The sequence below is a fragment of the Centropristis striata genome, chromosome 21 (genome assembly GCF_030273125.1).
Source record: "Centropristis striata isolate RG_2023a ecotype Rhode Island chromosome 21, C.striata_1.0, whole genome shotgun sequence".
Taxonomy (NCBI): domain Eukaryota; kingdom Metazoa; phylum Chordata; class Actinopteri; order Perciformes; family Serranidae; genus Centropristis; species Centropristis striata.
Window position 1 is genome coordinate 3,775,880 of NC_081537.1, and position 19,388 is coordinate 3,795,267.

General features: G+C 38.3%; 1 protein-coding gene across 1 annotated transcript in view; it reads right to left on the minus strand.

The window, feature by feature from the left end:
• Positions 1 to 3,192: 3,192 nt before the first annotated feature.
• LOC131959071 (caskin-2-like) overlaps positions 3,193 to 19,388 on the minus strand; it is a 44,513-nt gene continuing 28,317 nt past the window's right edge. Inside the window, exons 11-20 of the mRNA XM_059324175.1 lie at positions 19,274 to 19,360; positions 17,530 to 17,651; positions 15,367 to 15,448; positions 11,201 to 11,274; positions 10,274 to 10,384; positions 10,003 to 10,104; positions 9,219 to 9,357; positions 5,897 to 8,092; positions 4,672 to 4,909; positions 3,193 to 3,428 (exon numbers count right to left, since the gene is read on the minus strand). Of these exons, the coding sequence (XP_059180158.1) occupies positions 3,329 to 3,428; positions 4,672 to 4,909; positions 5,897 to 8,092; positions 9,219 to 9,357; positions 10,003 to 10,104; positions 10,274 to 10,384; positions 11,201 to 11,274; positions 15,367 to 15,448; positions 17,530 to 17,651; positions 19,274 to 19,360 (3,251 nt within the window). The 3' untranslated portion in view covers positions 3,193 to 3,328. The remainder of the gene's footprint in view (positions 3,429 to 4,671; positions 4,910 to 5,896; positions 8,093 to 9,218; positions 9,358 to 10,002; positions 10,105 to 10,273; positions 10,385 to 11,200; positions 11,275 to 15,366; positions 15,449 to 17,529; positions 17,652 to 19,273; positions 19,361 to 19,388) is intronic.

The following is a 19,388-nucleotide window of genomic DNA, read 5'->3' on the forward strand; positions in this document are numbered from 1 at the left end:
GTGAATCCTCTATAAGGTGCATATAAATTAGAGAGAAAGGGAAATAAAAGGAAAATGTCCTCTTCCTGACAATAAATCCAATTTATGATTTCTGAGAAAAATCGGTTTCAATAAACTTTGGTGATACAGAATAACTTGACTCACAAAGACAGACGATCATGTGAAACTAGAGAGTTTTGCAGCAGTAAAAAGATTTAAATAAACAACAATAAAGCCAGAGTTATGTTGAATGGAGTCTCTGTGAGTGAGCTGGAATAATTTAAATGATGCATTATATAACAAAAAGTCAAAGAAATCATAAAAAATTGTTACACTGGACAATTTATTATTCTGTTTTCTCTTATTCTGTCTCCCAGTGATCACAGTTTGCTGCTTTAACAGATTCAATTTACTGACACCAAGGTTATAATAGTTTTGGATTTTGTCATTAGTTTTAGTTTTAATTTTGTTGTAATTTTTTGTTTTCAAAATCAGTTAGTTTTAATGAGTAGAGACTAGAAAATATTGGAGGATATTACATACTGCCAGAATGTGTAAAAAAACATACGAAAATAATATTTTGAGAAAAAAATTTACGAGATTAAAGTGGCAAATCTACGAGAAAAAAATGCACAGATTTATGAGATTTAAAGTGGTGAATCTGGGAGAAAAAAGTAGTTTTTTCCCACTTTAAATCTCTTAAATCTGCGACTTTTTTTCTTGTAGATTTGCCACTTTAATCTAGTCAATTTGCAACTTTTTTCTCGAAATATTACCTGAAGTTACCAAAATACAGTTCTTTGCCCGATAAAGGGTTAAAGTGGCAAATCTACAAGAAATAAAGTCGGAGATTTAAGAGATTTAAAGTGGCAAATCTGTGCAAAAAAAGTCGCAGATTTACGAGAAAAAAGTGGGGAAAAAGCAACTTTTTTCTCACAGATTCACCACTTTAAATGTCATAAATCTGCACTTTTTTCTCATAGATTTGCCACGTTAATCTAGTAAATTTGCAACTTTTTTCTCGAAAAATTACCTGAAGTTACCAAATATAGTTCTTTGCCTGATAAAGGGTTAAATATGTTCATAATATTTCATTATTATTCCAGTGGCACACTCCAGACTCTTCCTCTCTTCTCCAGTGTTAGTCTGTCTAACATAGATCCTTTGTTTTGAAATGAGTTGTAACAGGCCTCGGTTCTTCCCGTTCTCTGAAAACACACATTAACTTACAGTAAAATCATTTAATAACACCCTGAGGTGAACTTTAAGAGTCACAGCTGATACAGATTTTTTTCTCCTCGCTTTGTGCCGACCCATCATCATCATGTGGGACTAAAAACTTTGGTAAAATCATGTCAGAAATATGCTGCTTTAAATAAAATAAACAGTAACACTTTATATTAAGGAACACATATTCAACATTAATTAGTTGCTTATTAGCATGCAAATTAGTAACATATTGTCTCTTAATGAGTCATTATTCAGTAGTTATTAATGCCTTATTCTGCATGGCCTTATTATACAACCAGTAAGACATTAACTAAGAGTTTTCCCTCAATAACCTCAGAATTATTGCTAATTAGTAGTAAGTAAGGAAGTTGTTGTGTATGAGTTATGATCTTAATATGCTTTATTTTATATGGATTTTATAAGGAGGAAGTTATGTAGGAATAAACTATATTCATTAACCCTCCTGGGCTCCTTTTCGACTCCAAATCATTTTCATCATACCATTAATAAAGGTTCACTTTCATAGAATTTCATGACATTTTCAGCAGATGTGTCCCTCTGCACCCTTTATAGATAATATACATTTCAACTTTCTTCATACATTTCTACGTGTTTTATACATTTTTATAGCACCCATGCTCCTCAGGGGTCAAAAAGGACCCCATGACATCAGACTGTTTTTAGGACATGTAGAAAAAAATTATTACCAACTCTTTTTTTCACCTTTTAACTCTATGGAGTCTTATAGGGCTATTTTGTCCATTTTTGAATCCTTTTCATGTCTTTTCGTGTCTTTGAAAGTCATTTTGTGTCTCTTTTGGTAATTTTGTGTCTGTTGTTGTGTCTTTTTTTTGTCATTTTGTGTCTTTTTTTTTTTATTTTGTGCCTTTTTTTGTAATTTGTGTCTTTTTTTGGTAATTTGGTGTCTTTTTTTGGTCATTTTGTGTCTTTTTTTTGTCAATTTGTGTCTTTTTTGGTCATTTTGTATCTTTTTTTAGTAATTTGGCGTCTTTTTTTGGTCTGGATGTGATGAAGAAGTCATGCTTTGGTGCTTTCATTATTATTGTTCAATTTAAGTAAAATATACAAAATTAGGCCTCATATCAAGAGAAAAAAAGTAATAAAGCCTCAATATTTTTTCCGATAGTAATAGTGGGAAGAAAAAAAATCTTGATGGGAATGCACAGAGTCGGTTATGTCAACTTTTAGTGAAACTTATGTTTTGAAAACATTGTTCATTTTTAATAATAATGCCATGGCTGTTATACTTTTTTAGGAGTACACAAGGGTTAAGTGTTGTAAGGGAGAATAATTATTCTTGTGTTACTTCCACCTTATAAAGTCCATATTATAAAGCATATTAAGATCATAACTCATACACAACAACTTCCTTACTTACTACTAATAATCAATAATTCTGAGGTTATTGAGGGAAAACTCTTAGTTAATGTCTTACTGGTTGTATAATAAGGCCATGCAGAATAAGGCATTAATAACTACTTAATAATGACTCATTAAGAGCCAATATGTTACTAATTTGCATGCTAATAAGCAACTAATTCATGTTGAATATGAGTACCTTAATATAAATATTCAGTGTTACCAAATAAACTATATTTCCCCATGTTATAAACATATGTAGCAAAATATTTACAACACACTTATGCTAATAAACCCTAGAATGCTTTAAACAGTCAATATGAACTCCATTTGTTAAAAAAACAACAAACACACATGTAGAAGTATAAATATACTCAGTATAAAGATCTCTGACTACACACATACACATAGATTCATTTACAGGTAACGTGAATAAAATGGACCCTTATTCCCTTTAGTGATCGCTACACACACACACACACTCATTAACACTCCCTGGTGTGTGTGTGTGTGTGTGTGTGTGTCCTAAGGCGAAGTGCTTGCGTTGACAACTGAGCAATATTGAGGAAAAGTTGTTGAGGAAATCCTCAAATTTATCCTCAGCTGTGTTTATTCTTGTTATTGCTCCATCCAGAGTGATGAAGAGGAGTCTCTGGTTCTTCTTCACCTCCTGCCTGCTGGCTCCTCCCTCTACATGTTTATAGTCTGTTGGTCTCTGTGAGGCAGAGTTTTGGTGATGTCACTCCAACATGGCGTCCAGCTGGTCGGCGAGGTCGTCAAACATGTTGCCGATGTCGTCCAGAATGTTTCCTGCTGCCTTCACTGAGCTGCTGCTGCCACTGAGGAACACAGGAGCAACAACAGGATCAACAACTGGTTATATAGAATTAGTTGATAGTGTTTATTGCTGGACAAGTCAATCTGTGAATACTAGTGTTGGGACAACGAAGCCTCGTGAAGCATTTTCTTTATTTACGGAGCCCAAGAGATGGCGCTCTTTGTTCAACAAAGGGCTGAAAACACACTCAATCACCATTGATGAAGGCTTTTTTTAAAGCCAAGACCTCCATCTAGTGGAGTCAAAATATAAAGGAAATGCTTCATGAAGCTTCGTTGTCCCAACACTAATATTTAGTAATTGTGAAGGAATTTGGAGTTCTTTTCCTAGAAGAGGTCGGTATATCACTCATATGTGTAGAACATTAAAAGGTCAGCATGTAATTCTCAAAAAGGTATTTATTCTAAAAAGCAAAATAAAGCAAGCCTTTTTTTAAAGCTAGAGTTGGGACAACAAAGCTTCATGAAGCATTTTCTTTATTTTTTGACTCCACTAGATGGAGGTCTTGGCTTTAAAAAAAAAAAAAGGCTTCATCAACGGTGATTGAGTGTGTTTTCAGCCCTTTGTTGAACAAAGAGCACCATCTTTTGGGCTCCGTAAATAAAGAAAATGCTTCACGAAGCTTCATTGTCCCAAGACTAGTAGGTCTGGGGACTGGATGGATGGATGGATGGATGGATGGATGGATGGATATGGATGGATGGAGGGATGGATGGATGGATGGATGGATGGATGGGTGGATGGAGATGGATGGATGGATGGATGGATGGATGGAGATGGATGGATGGATGGATGGATGGATGGATGGATGGATATGGATGGATGGATGGGTGGATGGGTGGATGAATGGATGGATGGATGGATGGATATGGATCGATAGTTGGATGCATGGATGGATGGATGGATGCATGGATATGGATGGATGGATGGATGGATATGGATGGATGGATGGATATGGATGGATGGATGGATATGGATGGGTGGATGGATGGATGGATGGATGGATGGATGGATGGATGGATGCATGGATGAATGGATGGATATGGATGGATGGATATGGATGGATGGATGGATATGGATGGATGGATGGATGGATGGATGGATGGATGGATGGATGCATGGATGGATGGATGGATGGATGGATGGATGGATGGATGGATAGATGGATTCTATTCTTTTCATTTTATTCCCATTATTTCCTGTTAATTCCCATTATTTCCTGTTAATTCCCATTATGTGCCTACCTGTCCACGTTGCTCCCCTGTGCCAGTTTGTTCTCCACCACTTTGAGAGCAGCCTCCAGTGACGTACTGGTCCGCTCCAGCCTCTTCTGAGCCAGAACCTCCAGGTGGGCTGCACCACCCGGGGGGGTCCCTGGTTTACCAGCCTGACCCGGTGGGGTCGAGGGGGAGCATGAAGGGGCCGGAGCCGGGGGGGACGGGGCAGCGAACGCAACACTCTGGACGATGGTGAGGTTCAGTCCTGCAGACAGTAAGAGACAAATTCATCCGCTGTCCAAAATAAAGAAGTATTGTGGACAAAATAGTCTTTCAAATCAGATTTATGCTACTTATACATCAGAAGACTTTAAAAAGATTTGGGAAAGACTCCTGGAAAACTACCAGCTCACATCTAAAGACAAGTGTTTAAAGTTTTCAGTCTCACACTGATATTTTAGACAGACTGTCAATCTACTTTTCTTTTTTTGGATCATTTTTACGTCTATTTTTGGTCTTTTTGTGTTTATTTTGGTCATTTTTACATCTATTTTTGGTCATTTTGTGTCTTTTTTGATCATTTTTTCATCTATTTTGGTCATTTAGTGTCTTTTTTGATCATTTTTACATCTATTTTTGGTCATTTTGTGTCTTTTTTTATAATTCTTACATCTATTTTTTGTCATTTTGTCTTGTTTTTAAAATCATTTTAACATCATTTTTTGGTCATTTTCTGTCTTTTGTGATCATTTTTACTAGCCTGGGTACACGCATACTGCCTTGAGCGCTCGATTTCATTTCGAACCTGCAGCCAGCCTGGAAACGACGGCCGTTTCCAATCACAGAGCGGGGAGGGACGGCAAGAGGATGACGCGTACTACTGGACAGATGGAAGCTTGTAGTTTTGTAGTTTTCTTAAAGATCCAACATGGCTGCATCAGACGCGAAACTCTCTTTCAATCTAGCTGTAGACAGTGTTCTACATAGCTTTGAGCCAACTGTGAGCTGAAACTACGGAGCAGCCAGAGCCAGAACATGCTGCAGAAAAACGTTGCAGAAGCAGAATTGAGCATTTTAGTCTCAAAGTAGAGATGGGCTAGTCCGGCTATGTAAACATCAATTTCTTTCGCTCTACATACGTCATCTGGTATAACTGATCTGATTGGCTAAGGACTACCTACAGACGCTTATGATAGACATTCTTAAATCAGATTTAGTCACAAAACAAGCTGAGTAAGTTGGTGGGTGTTACCTGCTGTTGCCGCGGAGACGCCTCCGGTCTGATGGAGTCTTGATCCAGACTCTCCAGCAACTTTCTGTGGACTTTCTGTCCGTGGGTTCATAGTTTTGGGGCTGGATAATAAACATGGCTGCGTGTGTGTGCTGCCGCCCGGCTTCGGATTCACCGTGTGAATCTGAACACTGGTTAGTTTAGGAATGGCTGTTTGTGGACCAGTTAGAACTGTGTAAACGGTTTTCTGGGGCGTTGCTGGTTTGCTGTTGGGCGCCTGTTTAAGAGGACTGGGAGGTTTTGAGGACACTGGAGGCTTCGGGCCTTTCCCCATAGAACCGACTCTTCTAAACATGTTCTCCAGTCTGTGACAGTCGTCCTCGCTCAGCGCCCGAACCTCATGAGGCGGGTGGTGGGCCAGCGGGTGGGCGTAGTCTCTGCTGGGCGAGGTCGCCTCCTCGGGCGTCAGCGAGTCTTTGTCTTTGGGTTTGTGTCGTCGCTTCACCGTGTCCGACTCCTTCAGGTTGAACTCCGGGAGCTGTTCGGGGGGGCTGCCGGGGGTCTGGGCCTGGCGCTCCGGGGGAGTCGTGACTTCGGCGTCTCGGTGGGTGACAACCGCGATCCGGGGACGCTGTTTGATGGTCAGGTTGCCTTCCTCGGCGAACGGTAAGTGGTCGCCGGAGGAGCTGCGGTTCGGAGACGCAGAAGCGCTTTTTGAGACACATTTTCTCGCTTTTTCTTCATGCATTCCCTCTGCACCTCCTCCTCCTCCTCTCTGTCTGTTAGTCTCTACTTCTGTCCTCTCACTTCCTGTCCTCCTCAGACCCCCCAGGCCCAGAGCGGGGACCGGTTTAGGGTGCATGTGAGGACTCATCCCGTGTGGACTCGGGGGGATAAAAACAGGAGAATGTAAGATATGAGTGGGTGGGATATCGATCCTCCTGGACGGACTGCTGCTGCTGCTTCCTCCTTCCAGCCGGGCGGCGATGCTCCTCACGCTGCCTGCAGCCCCCTCCTCCACTCCTCCTCTCCCCGCCTCCTCCCCCACTTTCCCGTTGCCAGGTTGCCGTGCGGGGCTGCCGCTCACCGAGCTCATCCTCTTGGGCGGCGGCGGGGGCGGGCCTTTGTGGCGGGACCGCATGGCGAAGGAGTGGCTCCGGTTGATGTGGCGTTGGGACCCCGTAGCGGCCGTGGTGGCGTGCCCGCGACCCGGCCGGCGTGACAAGGTAGCATAGGAGGGCATGACTGCAGAGGAGGAGGTGGAGGAGGGGGGGAGGGCGGGGTCGTCTTCTTCGTCCGGTTCTCCGTCAGATAAAGCGTAGCGGGTCAGGCTTTGGGCGCGCTTCTTGTGTGGCCCCTGTGGCGGCCAGGGGCCCAGCAGGGGGACGGCTCCGGCCATCGGGGCCCCGCTGGCGCCTCCTGCCTGGGCGTGGAGGTAACTGAAGGCCTTCTGGGTCGGGGGAGGCTGCGATGGAGAGGGAGGGGAGGGGTGCTGGGGCGGACCGGGCCGGTTCGGGGACTGGAAGTGTTTGGCTTTGGGCGGGACGGCCGGGTAGGCGAAGCGGGGCATCTTACTGGGAGTTAGGGGAGGAGTCAGGGGGGAGAAGGGGAGTTTGTTGGGGGTGTTGGAGCGAGTGGCGTGCTCCCACGTGTCTCTGGGCCTCTGGCGACCTCGGTCTCCTGGGCTGCTGCCTCCACGTTTCGCCTCCTCCACGCCGCCACCCAGACTCTCCTCCGATCGGCTCGACATCCTGGCTGCAGCTTGCTGATCTTGTGCATATCCTGAACTTGAATTCCCAGAATTCCCAGAATTCCCAGAATTCCCAGAGTTCCCAGAGTTCCCCGATCCCCGTGATCGCACGCTGATGCTCTCCTGACTGACCGACATGGCAGAAACGACCGCTGCAGAGGCCACGCCCCTGATGCCGAAGGCCTCCGAAGCTCCTCCTCCTCCTGCTGCCCGGCCCATCATGGCGCTCTGCAGCTCGGCGCTCAACTCGCTGTCCTGGAAGGAGAGCAGGGCCCGGGGGGTGCGCGGGGAGGAGCAGCAGTCGTCAGACGGAGCGATGTGTGTCGGTGTGTGTTCGATGGCGACCAGCTCCAGAGCGGCGGGGGGCTTCCGTCGCAGGGTCCCGCCTCCGGCTCGGTCTCCGTGGTTACGGGAGCGCTGCAGGTCACTGAGTCTCTTCACTGCTAACATTAGCTTCTTCTGATGGCCTGAAACAGGGAAATAAAACGATCATTACTCAGTGTCCACTTACTAGTTATTCTAGACCAGCGGTCTCAAACTCACGGCCCAGGGGCCAATTGTGGCCCTCGTGGCGATATTTTATGGCCCCCACCTTGATATGAAAGTTTAATGTGAGTTTTATATGAATGGCACTTTTGTGCACTTTTTTGTGTCTTTTTTTAAAAATAATTTTGTGTCTGTTTTAGTCATTTTGTGTCTTTTTGTGTCATTCTGTGTATTTTTTTTGTCATTTTGTGTCTTTTTTTGTCATTTTGTATCTTTTTTGGTAATTTTGTGTCTTTTTAGGTAATTATGTGTCTTTTTTTTGGTAATTTTGTGTCTTTTTTAAAGTAAATTAGTGTGTTTTTCCGTCATTTTGTGTCGTTTTTGTAATTTTGTGTCTTTTTTGGTCATTTCGTGTCTTTTTTTTGTCATTTCGTGTCTTTTTTGGTCATTTTGATACTGCCTCCAGCAGCCCCCAGGTAATTTTCAGTTTGAGACCCCTGTTCTAGACCTAGAGTTTGTTTTCAGTCCTTTGTTGAACAAAGAGCGCCATCTCTTGGACTCCGTAAATAAAGAAAAAGCTTCATGAAGCTTCATTGTCCCAACACTACATTCAATCACATTTTAAGCTCTTCCTCATTGAATACAGACTAACTTTTTAGAGGAGACTTATTTGTAAAAAGCCTTTCGACCCCCTTTTAACGCTTTTTCTCAAGTTTTTTCCCTGAATTTTGGTGTTTTCATCAAGATTTTCTCATGCAAATCTTCAAAAACAGAAAATAGAAATTAGGAATTAGCTGATTTTTTTATTATTTAATTTTAAATTTTTCAACATATAATACAGACACCTACAAACAACACCAACACCAAAAACAGACAGGAAGAAAAAAAATAAAATAAAATAAATAAATAAATAAAAATAAAAATAAAAATAAAAATAAAAATAAAAATAAAAATAAAAATAAAAATAAAAATAAAAATAAAAAAAATAAAAAATGAAAATGAAAATAAAAATAAAAAATAAATAAATTTAATTAAATTTTAAAAAAAAATTAAAGAAAAAATTAAAAATTAGGAATTAGCTGATTGAACCCCAGTGTAATGACTGACCCAGCTTGGTGATGCCGATCTCCTGCAGGTCCTCCCAGGTGATGTCTTTGACGATAGTAATGGAGTCGTAGCCGTTGTCACACAGTCTCTTCTGGTACTGAGGCAGACCGATCACACTCAGCCACTCCCCCAGCTCCGACTGACACAAACACACACACAACACACAAACACAGTCACACAAGTCACAGTTGACCTATGGCTAAGCCACGCCCCCAAACACAATGAGCCAATCACAGTGCACATAGCTAACCCAATACAATCGGACATTCTCTGCTTCCACGTCCATTAAAATGCATTGGAGTTAGTCAGTTTTCATGCATTTTTATATGTTTTTTCTTGACATTTTAAGTTTAAAATGGTCAAACAGTATGCATGGGGTACATGGTACTGATGATACTTGGTTTTGTTATATTTTTTCTACCAATAACTTAATTTATGTGCATGCAAGCTTTGGATTGATTTTAGTGCATGTGGGTCACCGTCCCTGGATGCAACAGATGGTGTAGAAATACATAAAACATGGTAATCCTGTGTGTGTGTGTGTGTGTATGTATATATATATATATATATATATATATATATATATATATATATATGGTCGGTGTGATGCTCCGTATGAGTCTCTACTTGAGGCTATTTCACTGATGTTGTGATGGCTGTATTTGTATTTAATTGTTTATGATAACTGTGTTTAAATGTTGTAACTCGTCTCTTTTTATAAGAGATTTTTTTAAAAGTTGCTGCATTTCATGTGTGTTCCAACATGTAACGAGTGTTTCCTCACAGGGATGTAGTCAGGAAGCCACTCTGGGATGCTCAGTTTTCCGATCTCCATGGAGATCTTCTTCCTGTGGCCTGGTTTGGTCACTCCGATGGCTGTTAGGTCCTGAAGAACAAAACACACAGCAAGTTCATTTCCCTCAGACTTACTGTTTTTATCTTGTCTTAAGACAGCTTTTCTGCAGTGTAGCAGACAAAAGAGTTGCAACGAAATAAGACAAGATACATAAGACAATGCATCTATATTCAAGTGATTACTTGTACCACACACACACCTCGGGGGTCATCCTGCTGATGGTGGGCACATCATATCCTGCTTTAATGAAGTTAGATGTGTACTGCTCCAACTGGAACTCACACAGCCACTGGTAGATGGCCTCAGAGTCCTGTCAACAGAGAGGAGGAGTTTATCAGGCTTCTCTTTCACTCTATAGCAGGGATGGGCAACTTAAATGCTGCAGGGGGCCACAATGTTTCATGTTCACTACCACAGGGCCACATATAGGAGCGTGCACTTAACCAGATATGATGAAACTGCAATTTTAAATATGTTTACAGTGCAGTAACTTAACATATGTCATGCTCAAATGCATGTATAACAGTATAAATAGGAATACAAAAGGTTTGAAGCTAATAAAAAATAACCACTTACTGTGATTTCTTTATTTTTAGTGCAAGAACAGCAGACCAACAAGTAAATTAGTGTCTTTTCAGTCATTGTGTGTCTTTTTTGGGTCATTTTGTGTCTTTTTTGGTAATTCTGTGTCTTTTTTGGGTAATTTTGTGTCTTTTTTGGTAATTCTGTGTATTTGTTGGTCATTTTGTGTCTTTTTTTTTAAAGTAAATTGGTGTTTTTTCAGTCATTCTGTGTCTTTTTTGGTCATTTTGTGTCTTTTTTTGTCATTTTGTATCTTTTTTGGTCATTTTGTGTCTCTTTTTAGTAATTCTGTGTCTTTTTTTGGTCATTTTGTGTCTTTTTTTGGTCATTTCGTGTCTTTTTTTTAGATTTTAATTAATTGTAATTTTGTAAATAAAGTAATTTTGTGCATTTTTACACTGCATTTTTAAGATTTCATGCTCAAATGCATGTAGTTGTACTGAGGGCCACTTCAAGTGAGGGTGAGGGCCGTATGTGGCCCTCGGGCCTCCAGTTGCCCATCCCTGCTCTATACAGTCTAGTATGGTGCTAGTCCTGTAGTCACCTTCCCCTCCAGGAGCTCTTCTGGCCTCATGAAGCCTTTCTGAGGAGTGCCGTTGACCTGCCGACGGGAACCACCTAGAAAACACACAAGATCAGTTTAACAGGACGACAGCCTGCACCATGTTTTACTGGGACATTATTCAGCACACCCTGACAGTGAAACACTCAGACAGACAAAGACTGAACTTTTTAAAAATCCTTTTCATCCTGCCTGTTTACACCACTTAAAATATGTTTAAATGCCTTGTTGGTATATTTTTTTTCAGGACAACTTCACCTATATAACCTAATAATGAGTGTGACTCTATTTTATTTGTGTCTTGTGTGTCTTGTGTCTTTTTTGGTCATTTTGTGTCTTTTTGTGTCTTTTTTGTGTCTTTTTTGGTCATTTTGTCTCTTTTGTTGTGTCTTTTTGTGTCTTTTTTTGGTCATTTTGTGTCTTTTTTTAGTTATTTTGTGTCTTTTTTTGTAATTTTGTGTCTTTTTTCAGTAATTTTGTGTCTTTTTTGGTCATTTTGTGTCTTTTTTTAGTTATTTTGTGTCTGTTTTCAGTAATTTTGTGTCTTTTTTGGTCATTTTGTGTCTTTTTTTAGTAATTTGTGTCTTTTTTTGTCAAATTGTGTCTTCTTTTTTGTAATTTTGTGTCTTTTTGTGTCTTTTTTTGTCAAATTGTGTCTTCTTTTTTGTGTCGCTTTGTGTCTTTTTTTCGTAATTTTGTGTCTTTTTTGGTCATTTTGTGTCTTTTTTAGTACTTTAGTCCAACATAAAATGTGATTTTGAATCTTTTTTTTACTTTCAAAACACTATCATGCTCAATAAAGAATTTTAAACGTTGTAAATATGAACAAAGGTGTCAAATCTAACATATAAGAGGGTTCCATCCAGTTCTATCATTTGATACTAAATCTATTTGAGCTTGTCTCCAGTTTTACTTGGTATAAGACATCAATGAGTTCATTTTAGTTTAGATTTAGTTCTCCATGTAGCAGAATAAAACACATTTGAGCCAGTTACGAATGTAGTCTTCATTCCCATCAGTCATGTCAGTGTGTCTGGGTCACTGCAGGTGAGTGAAGGTGTGTGTTTATCTACCTGATCTGAAAACACCACTGAACAGACTCATGACTCACCTCCACACATCTCTGAGGAATGCACCTTTCCTCCCTATTTTCTCCATCTTTGCCTGTTTTTTTGCCCGAGGCAAGCAGTTTCATTGTTTTTCTTTCTGCTCTACCCTTTAATTACCTCTGTCTATAAAAAGTACCTTTCTTTTATTCAGAGTATGTGGTGGAGGAGACAGAAAACATATTTATTGTGATTTAAAAGAGACTCGACATGTTTAGCTTCAGGCCCTTGATTAAAGGGATAGGTCAATATTTCATTCAGAGTAACATGAAAATATCAAGTCTATGTATTAACCCTCTGGGCCGAAAATGTCCACTTCCAAAAAAACATGATAAAAACTTTACAGGTTAATATTTTTTTCCATTTTTTTCTGCATAAACCTCTTAAACAACTTCTGCCCTGCTCAAAACTCTCAAAACTACCAAATGCTTAAACATTTTTTGCATTTTAACCCTTTAAATGCCAGTTTGATTGCATGGTGTCACTGATGTTTTTTTTATGAAAAAAACACAAACATTTAGTTTTTTTCCCATATAATTATATATAAGTGTTGAGTCATTATTATTATATATATATAAATGGATTCAAACCCTTAGAATATCTATATATATGTATATATATATATATATATATATATACGTGTGTGTGTGTATCAGTCTATCAATGTTTTAATTAAATAGAGGAAATTAATCTTATATTGTGCGCACAAATTAGTTAATTGCGTCTTCACAGCCGATACAATCCTGTTTTCAGTGTGGTTTATCTTTCTGTATTTTTTTATTTGCTCTGGTTTTTTTTAGATCTTTTTTCTCCCGAGAGAGTAAAACACAGCGACTAGTAGAGAGGTATTGCTAACACTTTATAATAACCATCTAAGTGATGTTTATAGATGGTTTATAAAGCAATTATTATTAACCATTTACAAAATTCTATACATATTTAATCTTTAAATGTTTTCAAGCAATTTCTTAAAGGCATAAGAATCATTTTGAAATAATTTACATACTTATTATGGTGTTAAAAATGTTATAATGAGTGTAAAGCTATTAATAAACTAATAATTATGTTTGTTTATGGTAAAGTAATCTATTTGGCATTTATAAATTATAGTTCAATATTATTACATTTTCTATTCACCATTCTAAATGGCCTATATACGGTTTATAAATGATGATTAAACATTAATAAACTATCTGTTTACCATTTATAAATGATGGTTATTGTAAAGTGTTACCGAGGTATTTTGCTTCAGGGAAGGAGACAAAACCTTTGAGTTGAGAAGCTGCTCTTCACAAAGCCCAAATAAAAAAAAGTGTGCACACTCCAAAAACATTTATATTAATATTATTTAACTCTTGAATAAAATACTTTAAAGAGCTTGTCATTTAGGGAAGCATTAGACAATAAAAACTGCATAAAATAGGAGTGATGTTACATTTTTTGTCCTAGAAAAATTCTATTCATATTTAAACTCATCAGGAGCATTTTCTCCTGTAAAATCAGCCTCCACATCGTCTCAATAAACACACTCACATCTAACAAATATATGAAATATATGAAATATGAAGAATCTCCGCATGTCTTCTTACCCTTCAGGAGGAAGGAGAGCTTAGAGCTCCTGGTGTTTGGCACTTCATCCTTCATGCACACAAACATTCTTTCTCCTTCATTTAACAAATGTGTTTTGCTCTCTTTGCTTCTGCTCCTGTCTCCTCCCTCTGACGCCTCCCTCCACCTCCTCATTTCTCTTCTCCCTCACTTTAACCCTCCTTCCTATTCAGCCTGAGGTCAACAGAGATCCTCCGCTTCATCTAGCACAGGGGTCTCAAACGCAAATTACCTGGGGGCCGCTGGAGGCAGTATCAAAATGACCACAAATAAAACAACTAAATTACTTAAAAAAGACACAAAATTACCCAAAAATACATAAAATTACAAAAAAAATACACAAAATGATTAGAAAAAGACACAAAATGACCAAAAAAGACACAAAATGACACAAAAAGACACAAAATGACCAAAAAAGACACAAAATGACCGAAAAAGACACAAAAAGACACAAAATGACAGGAAAAAAAACTAAATTACTAGAAAAAATGAAAAAAAAAAGACACAAAATTATTTTTAAAAAAGACACAAAATTACCAAAAAAAGACACAAAATTACCAAAAAGACACAATTATTAAAAAAAGACACAAATTTATTAAAAATAGACACAAAATTACCAAAAAAAAGACACAAAATTACCCAAAAAGACACAAAATTACCTCAAAAATGACAAAATTACTAAAAAAAAAGACACAAAATTATTTAAAAAAAGACACAAAATTACCCAAAAAAGTAATTAAAGGGACCTTCCACACACAACACGGTAAAGTGCCATTCATATAAAACTCACATTAAACTTTCATATCAAGGTGGGGGCCACAAAATATCATCACGAGGGCCACAATTTCCTCAGGTATCAGTGGGTACACTGATGTCACTAATAGATTAAGTATATAGCATATTCTCATGAAATATACTTATTTAACTTTAAGTTAAAGTTAAGTCATGTTTTTACTACTAGACAAAGATGAAAACGAAGGACATTTTCACTATTATTTGTTAGTTTTAGTTAGTTTTGTAACCACAAAATACAGTTTCAGTTAGTAATCGTTTTTTTAAGAACTCTCGTTTTATTTTTATATCAGTAAGCAATTTTTTTTTTTTATTCTAGATTTCGTTATTTTGTAGTTTCCATTAACTATTATAACCTTGCTACCCCAAAGCAACCTTTTTCAGTGTAATTGCTTTATGCTTTTAGGATCATTAATTATTTTCCTTACAACTATTTACGAGATTCTCAGATTTTTTTGTTGTTTTTTTTTAGAAAGGAGCTGAGGCAAAGAAAAAAAAGTGACTTAATTAGAGAATTAAATGACTTCAAAAGTTTCTGATGTGTTTTTAAGCCATTAATATATATTAAGAAAATAAAAAAAGGAGCTGAGGCAGTGAAAAGTTGAAAAGTCAGTTAGAACTGATAGAATAGTTGAGACCAACCTGTGGATCCGTCTGCCTGTTTGCTGAGTTCTGCTCCTGATGTGTGGAGAAGTTCTCCTGACTCACCAGCAGAGGGAGCCAGCTGCACACAAACACATAGTGAAGGAAGATTAAATAAGAGCCAATGAATCTCTGGAACTACTGAAGCTGCACTGCAGACCAAATACATCAAGGAAAATCAAATTACCATGCAGTCAGATGTTCAGGTGAACTAATCTGCCCTTCAAAGTCTCACTGCAGTAACTACATTTATGGTCAAAATTGAGTTATAACTAAAAATGAACTCCTTGATGTCTGTTTTATCTTGTGACAAAGTTTTAGATTTCAATTTTGCTTTATTTCAGAGAAATAATGATATAAAAATTGCACAAAATCCAACTCAAAACCAAAGCAGGAGGCAGTAATTTAATTTACCGCGGTCTGATTTGCATTTTTATACGGATTTAAACATAAAACAAAAGTAATGTAGCCTTGTATTTTTTCGTTGTTTGGAATACTAAAAACAAGAATAACAGAAAATATAAGTTTATTTAATAGGGAAATTATTATGTAGATAGTGATGAAGTAAAAAAGTGAGATAAGATGATATTAAGACTAAAATATAACATTACTTTATAATATTGAGTCTAAAATACACAAATCTTTGAATAGAATTGTTAAGCACTTTCAAATACACTGATAACAAAATCAATTTGAAATTGTTTATTTACTGAAAACAAAATATATGCAATAACTACATTTTTGGGGTTTATGGTCAAATAAATCGTCATGATTTTTGATAGTGTTGAGACAACGAAGCTTCATGAAGCATTTTCTTTATTTACGGAGCCCAAGAGATGGCGCTCTTTGTTCAACAAAGGGCTGAAAACACACTCAATCACCATTGATGAAGACTTTTTTTTAAAGCCAAGACCGCCATCTAGTGGCATAAAAGCATAAAAATGACATCATCAATACATGTAAAAACAAGTGTCATATCTCTTACCTACATATAAACCATGTTACGTCCACCAGCTCTTAACCCTTAATAGGGCACAATAGGGCATTGAAATACTTGCAAATTCCAAATTTCAACCCTAGAGAATATTGGAGGGGGGTAATATTTTGAGAAAAAAGTTTACGAGATTAAAGTGGCAAATCTACGAGAAAAAAATGTGCAGATATATGAGATTTAAAGTGGTGAATCTGTGAGAAAAACTTATTTTTTTCACTTTTTTCTCATAAATCCGTGACTTTTTTCACACAGATTTTCCACTTTAAATCTCTTAAATCTGCGACTTTTTTTCTTGTAGTTTTGCCACTTTAATCTAGTAAATTTGCAACTTTTTTATCTAAATATTACAAATCCATGTGGTTCTATGACCTCACAGAGAGACATGGGGAACCCATTTTCATATCCACTGAAGTTACCAAATATAGTTCTTCGCCCGATAAAGGGTTAAAGGGGTAAGAGGAGGTAACATAAACCAGATGTAATGGATTTAACAGAGGTGTTTTAATAATAAATTATGCGAGGTGGAAATGGGCCAAAACAGCAGGAAACGCCATTTTCGATCCAAGATGGCCGACTTCCTGTACGTTTTAGTGTATGGGTTCTTGAGACTTTTTGGTGCGTCTTCCCATGATACATGTATGTCCCAAATTTCGTGTCTCTACGACATTCGTGTGCGAGGGGCTGAATTTTCTTTACTTTCAAGGGGGCGCTGTTGAGTCATTTTGCCACGCCCATTCCTGCGACCACTAGAATACGTAAATTTCAGCAGAGATTTATGTGTATTCCAAATTTGATGGGGTTTTGAATATGATAAAGGCGTTTTGCAGGCGATTCATTTGGGAGAAGCGGAAGAATAATAATAGACGGACCAATTACAATAGGGTCCTCGCACCGTTAGTGCTCGGTCCCTAATAAAATAGCAGTAAGATATATGTACAAACAAAGGACCCTTCAGGCTAAAGGTTTAACAAAATAAAATAACAACAAAACCAGGGTCAGTTTGACTGTTACACAATAACAAAAGAACACAAAAAAACTTTAAATCAGTTTTTTCTCAGTTTTACCCTTTGTGTAGTTACTGCAGTTAGACTCTGTAGGGCAGTATATAGTATAGTAACTAGTACAGTGACCAGGTGTAGTAATGGTGGAGGGATGTGAGCAGATCTCACCTTGCTGATGTCATTATTGTGGCGAATCCCGTTCTGTTTGTAGCCGCTCTCTGAGCTCTGACCGCTGCCGGCGCTGCGGCTGCTGCCCACGCTGCCGGCGCTGCCAACGCTGTTCCTGTCACCTGAAACACACACACACACACACACACACACACACACACACACAGACATCACAGCGTTGAGTCAGACTTGATAGCTGCATCAAATTTGATGTTTGAGAAATCAGGAGAGAAAGCGAGATAGTAGAGGGTGTGGGGTGGTTAGGGTGTTTGGTCTGAGCGATGCAAAAAAAAAATAATTTTAGTGTTTAGTGTTTAGTATTTTTTGACCCCACTAGATGGAGGTCTTGGCTTAAAACATTGTGTGTTTGCTTGCTTTATTTTGCTTTTTAGAATAAATACCTTTTTGGGAATTACATGCTGTCCTTTTAATGTTCTACACGTATGAGTGATATACCGACCTCTTCTATGAAAAGAACTCCAAATTTCTTCACAATTACTAAATATTAGTGTTGGGACAATGAAGCTTCATGAAGCATTTCCTTTATTTTTTGACCCCACTAGATGGAGGTCTTGGCTTTAAAAAAAGGCTTCATCAATGGTGATTGAGTGTGTTTTCAGCCCTTTGTTGAACAAAGAGCGCCATCTCTTGGGCTCCGTAAATAAAGAAAATGCTTCATGAAGCTTCGTTGTCCCACCACTAGTATTTTAACAAGTCATTAGAACTTCCTATTTACCCTTAAATTTAATGAAAAACACACTCAATCACCATTGCTTAAGCCTTTTTTTTAAGCCAAGACCTCCATCTAGTGGGGTCAAAAAATAAAGCAAATGCTTCATGAAGCTTCGTTGTCCCAACACTAGCATAAAGCCTGGAAGCAGGAGGAAACAGCTAGCCTGACTCTGTCCAAAGTTTAAAAGAAAGACCTATCAACAAGTCTAAAGAAATGTAAAAAATAGACAAATAATCAGTCATATATAATTGTCAGGAAAAGGTTATTCATATACAGTTCCCTACTGAATCTTTGAACAACATACAATGTTAGCTTTAATGCTAAGCTAGGCTAATCATATCCCACACAGCAAATTGAGAAGAGTTGAATTATTGGTGTTAAACTAGACATACACAAGTAGAGTTAATTATACTCTGGATAGAGTTAATCCATTATAATTAAACTCTCAGTCGATAAATAGTTGTTGTCAAAACCGAGTGTAAAAAGGAAGTGTCACTAAATCAAACCTGTAAGTGTAAATGTTTAAATATTAACTCCAAACTTCTCAAAACTCTGATTCTGTATTTCACACCTCAAGTTACTTACTGAACCTTTGAACAACATGCAATGTTAGCTGTAATGCTAAGCTAGGCTAATCATATCCCAGCTTTAGAATAAATGAATCAATCTTGACATAAAATTCAAACCCAAAACCTATTTAGTGTGTTTCACAGAATATCTAATTATTTCTTTGAAATGTTGCCAAATTCAGAAGTGAAGTGGAAAACCAGGTGATAATTTTTTATTTTTATCACATTCTTGTTGTGCAAGCTTTTCAGCTGCACCAGCGAGCTGCAGATAAACACTCAGGAGTTGTGGTGCAGTCCTGCAGGGGATTTGCAGGGTGGCATGGGAAGGTTAAGTCTTTGGGATATAAAGGAATAAAGATGGGACTAAGCTTCAGCAAAGAGGCCCCAGTTTGTCAGAATGGGATGGGATCACACAGGGTTGGTTGGGAGCACACACCCTTACCAGTGGGAGAGCTCCTGAGGACCCAAATGTCCTGAGTGGGGCTAGCAGGACTAGCTGGGGCTGAGAGCTGATTGTGAGGTGGAGCACCTAACAAACACACACACACACTTTAGAC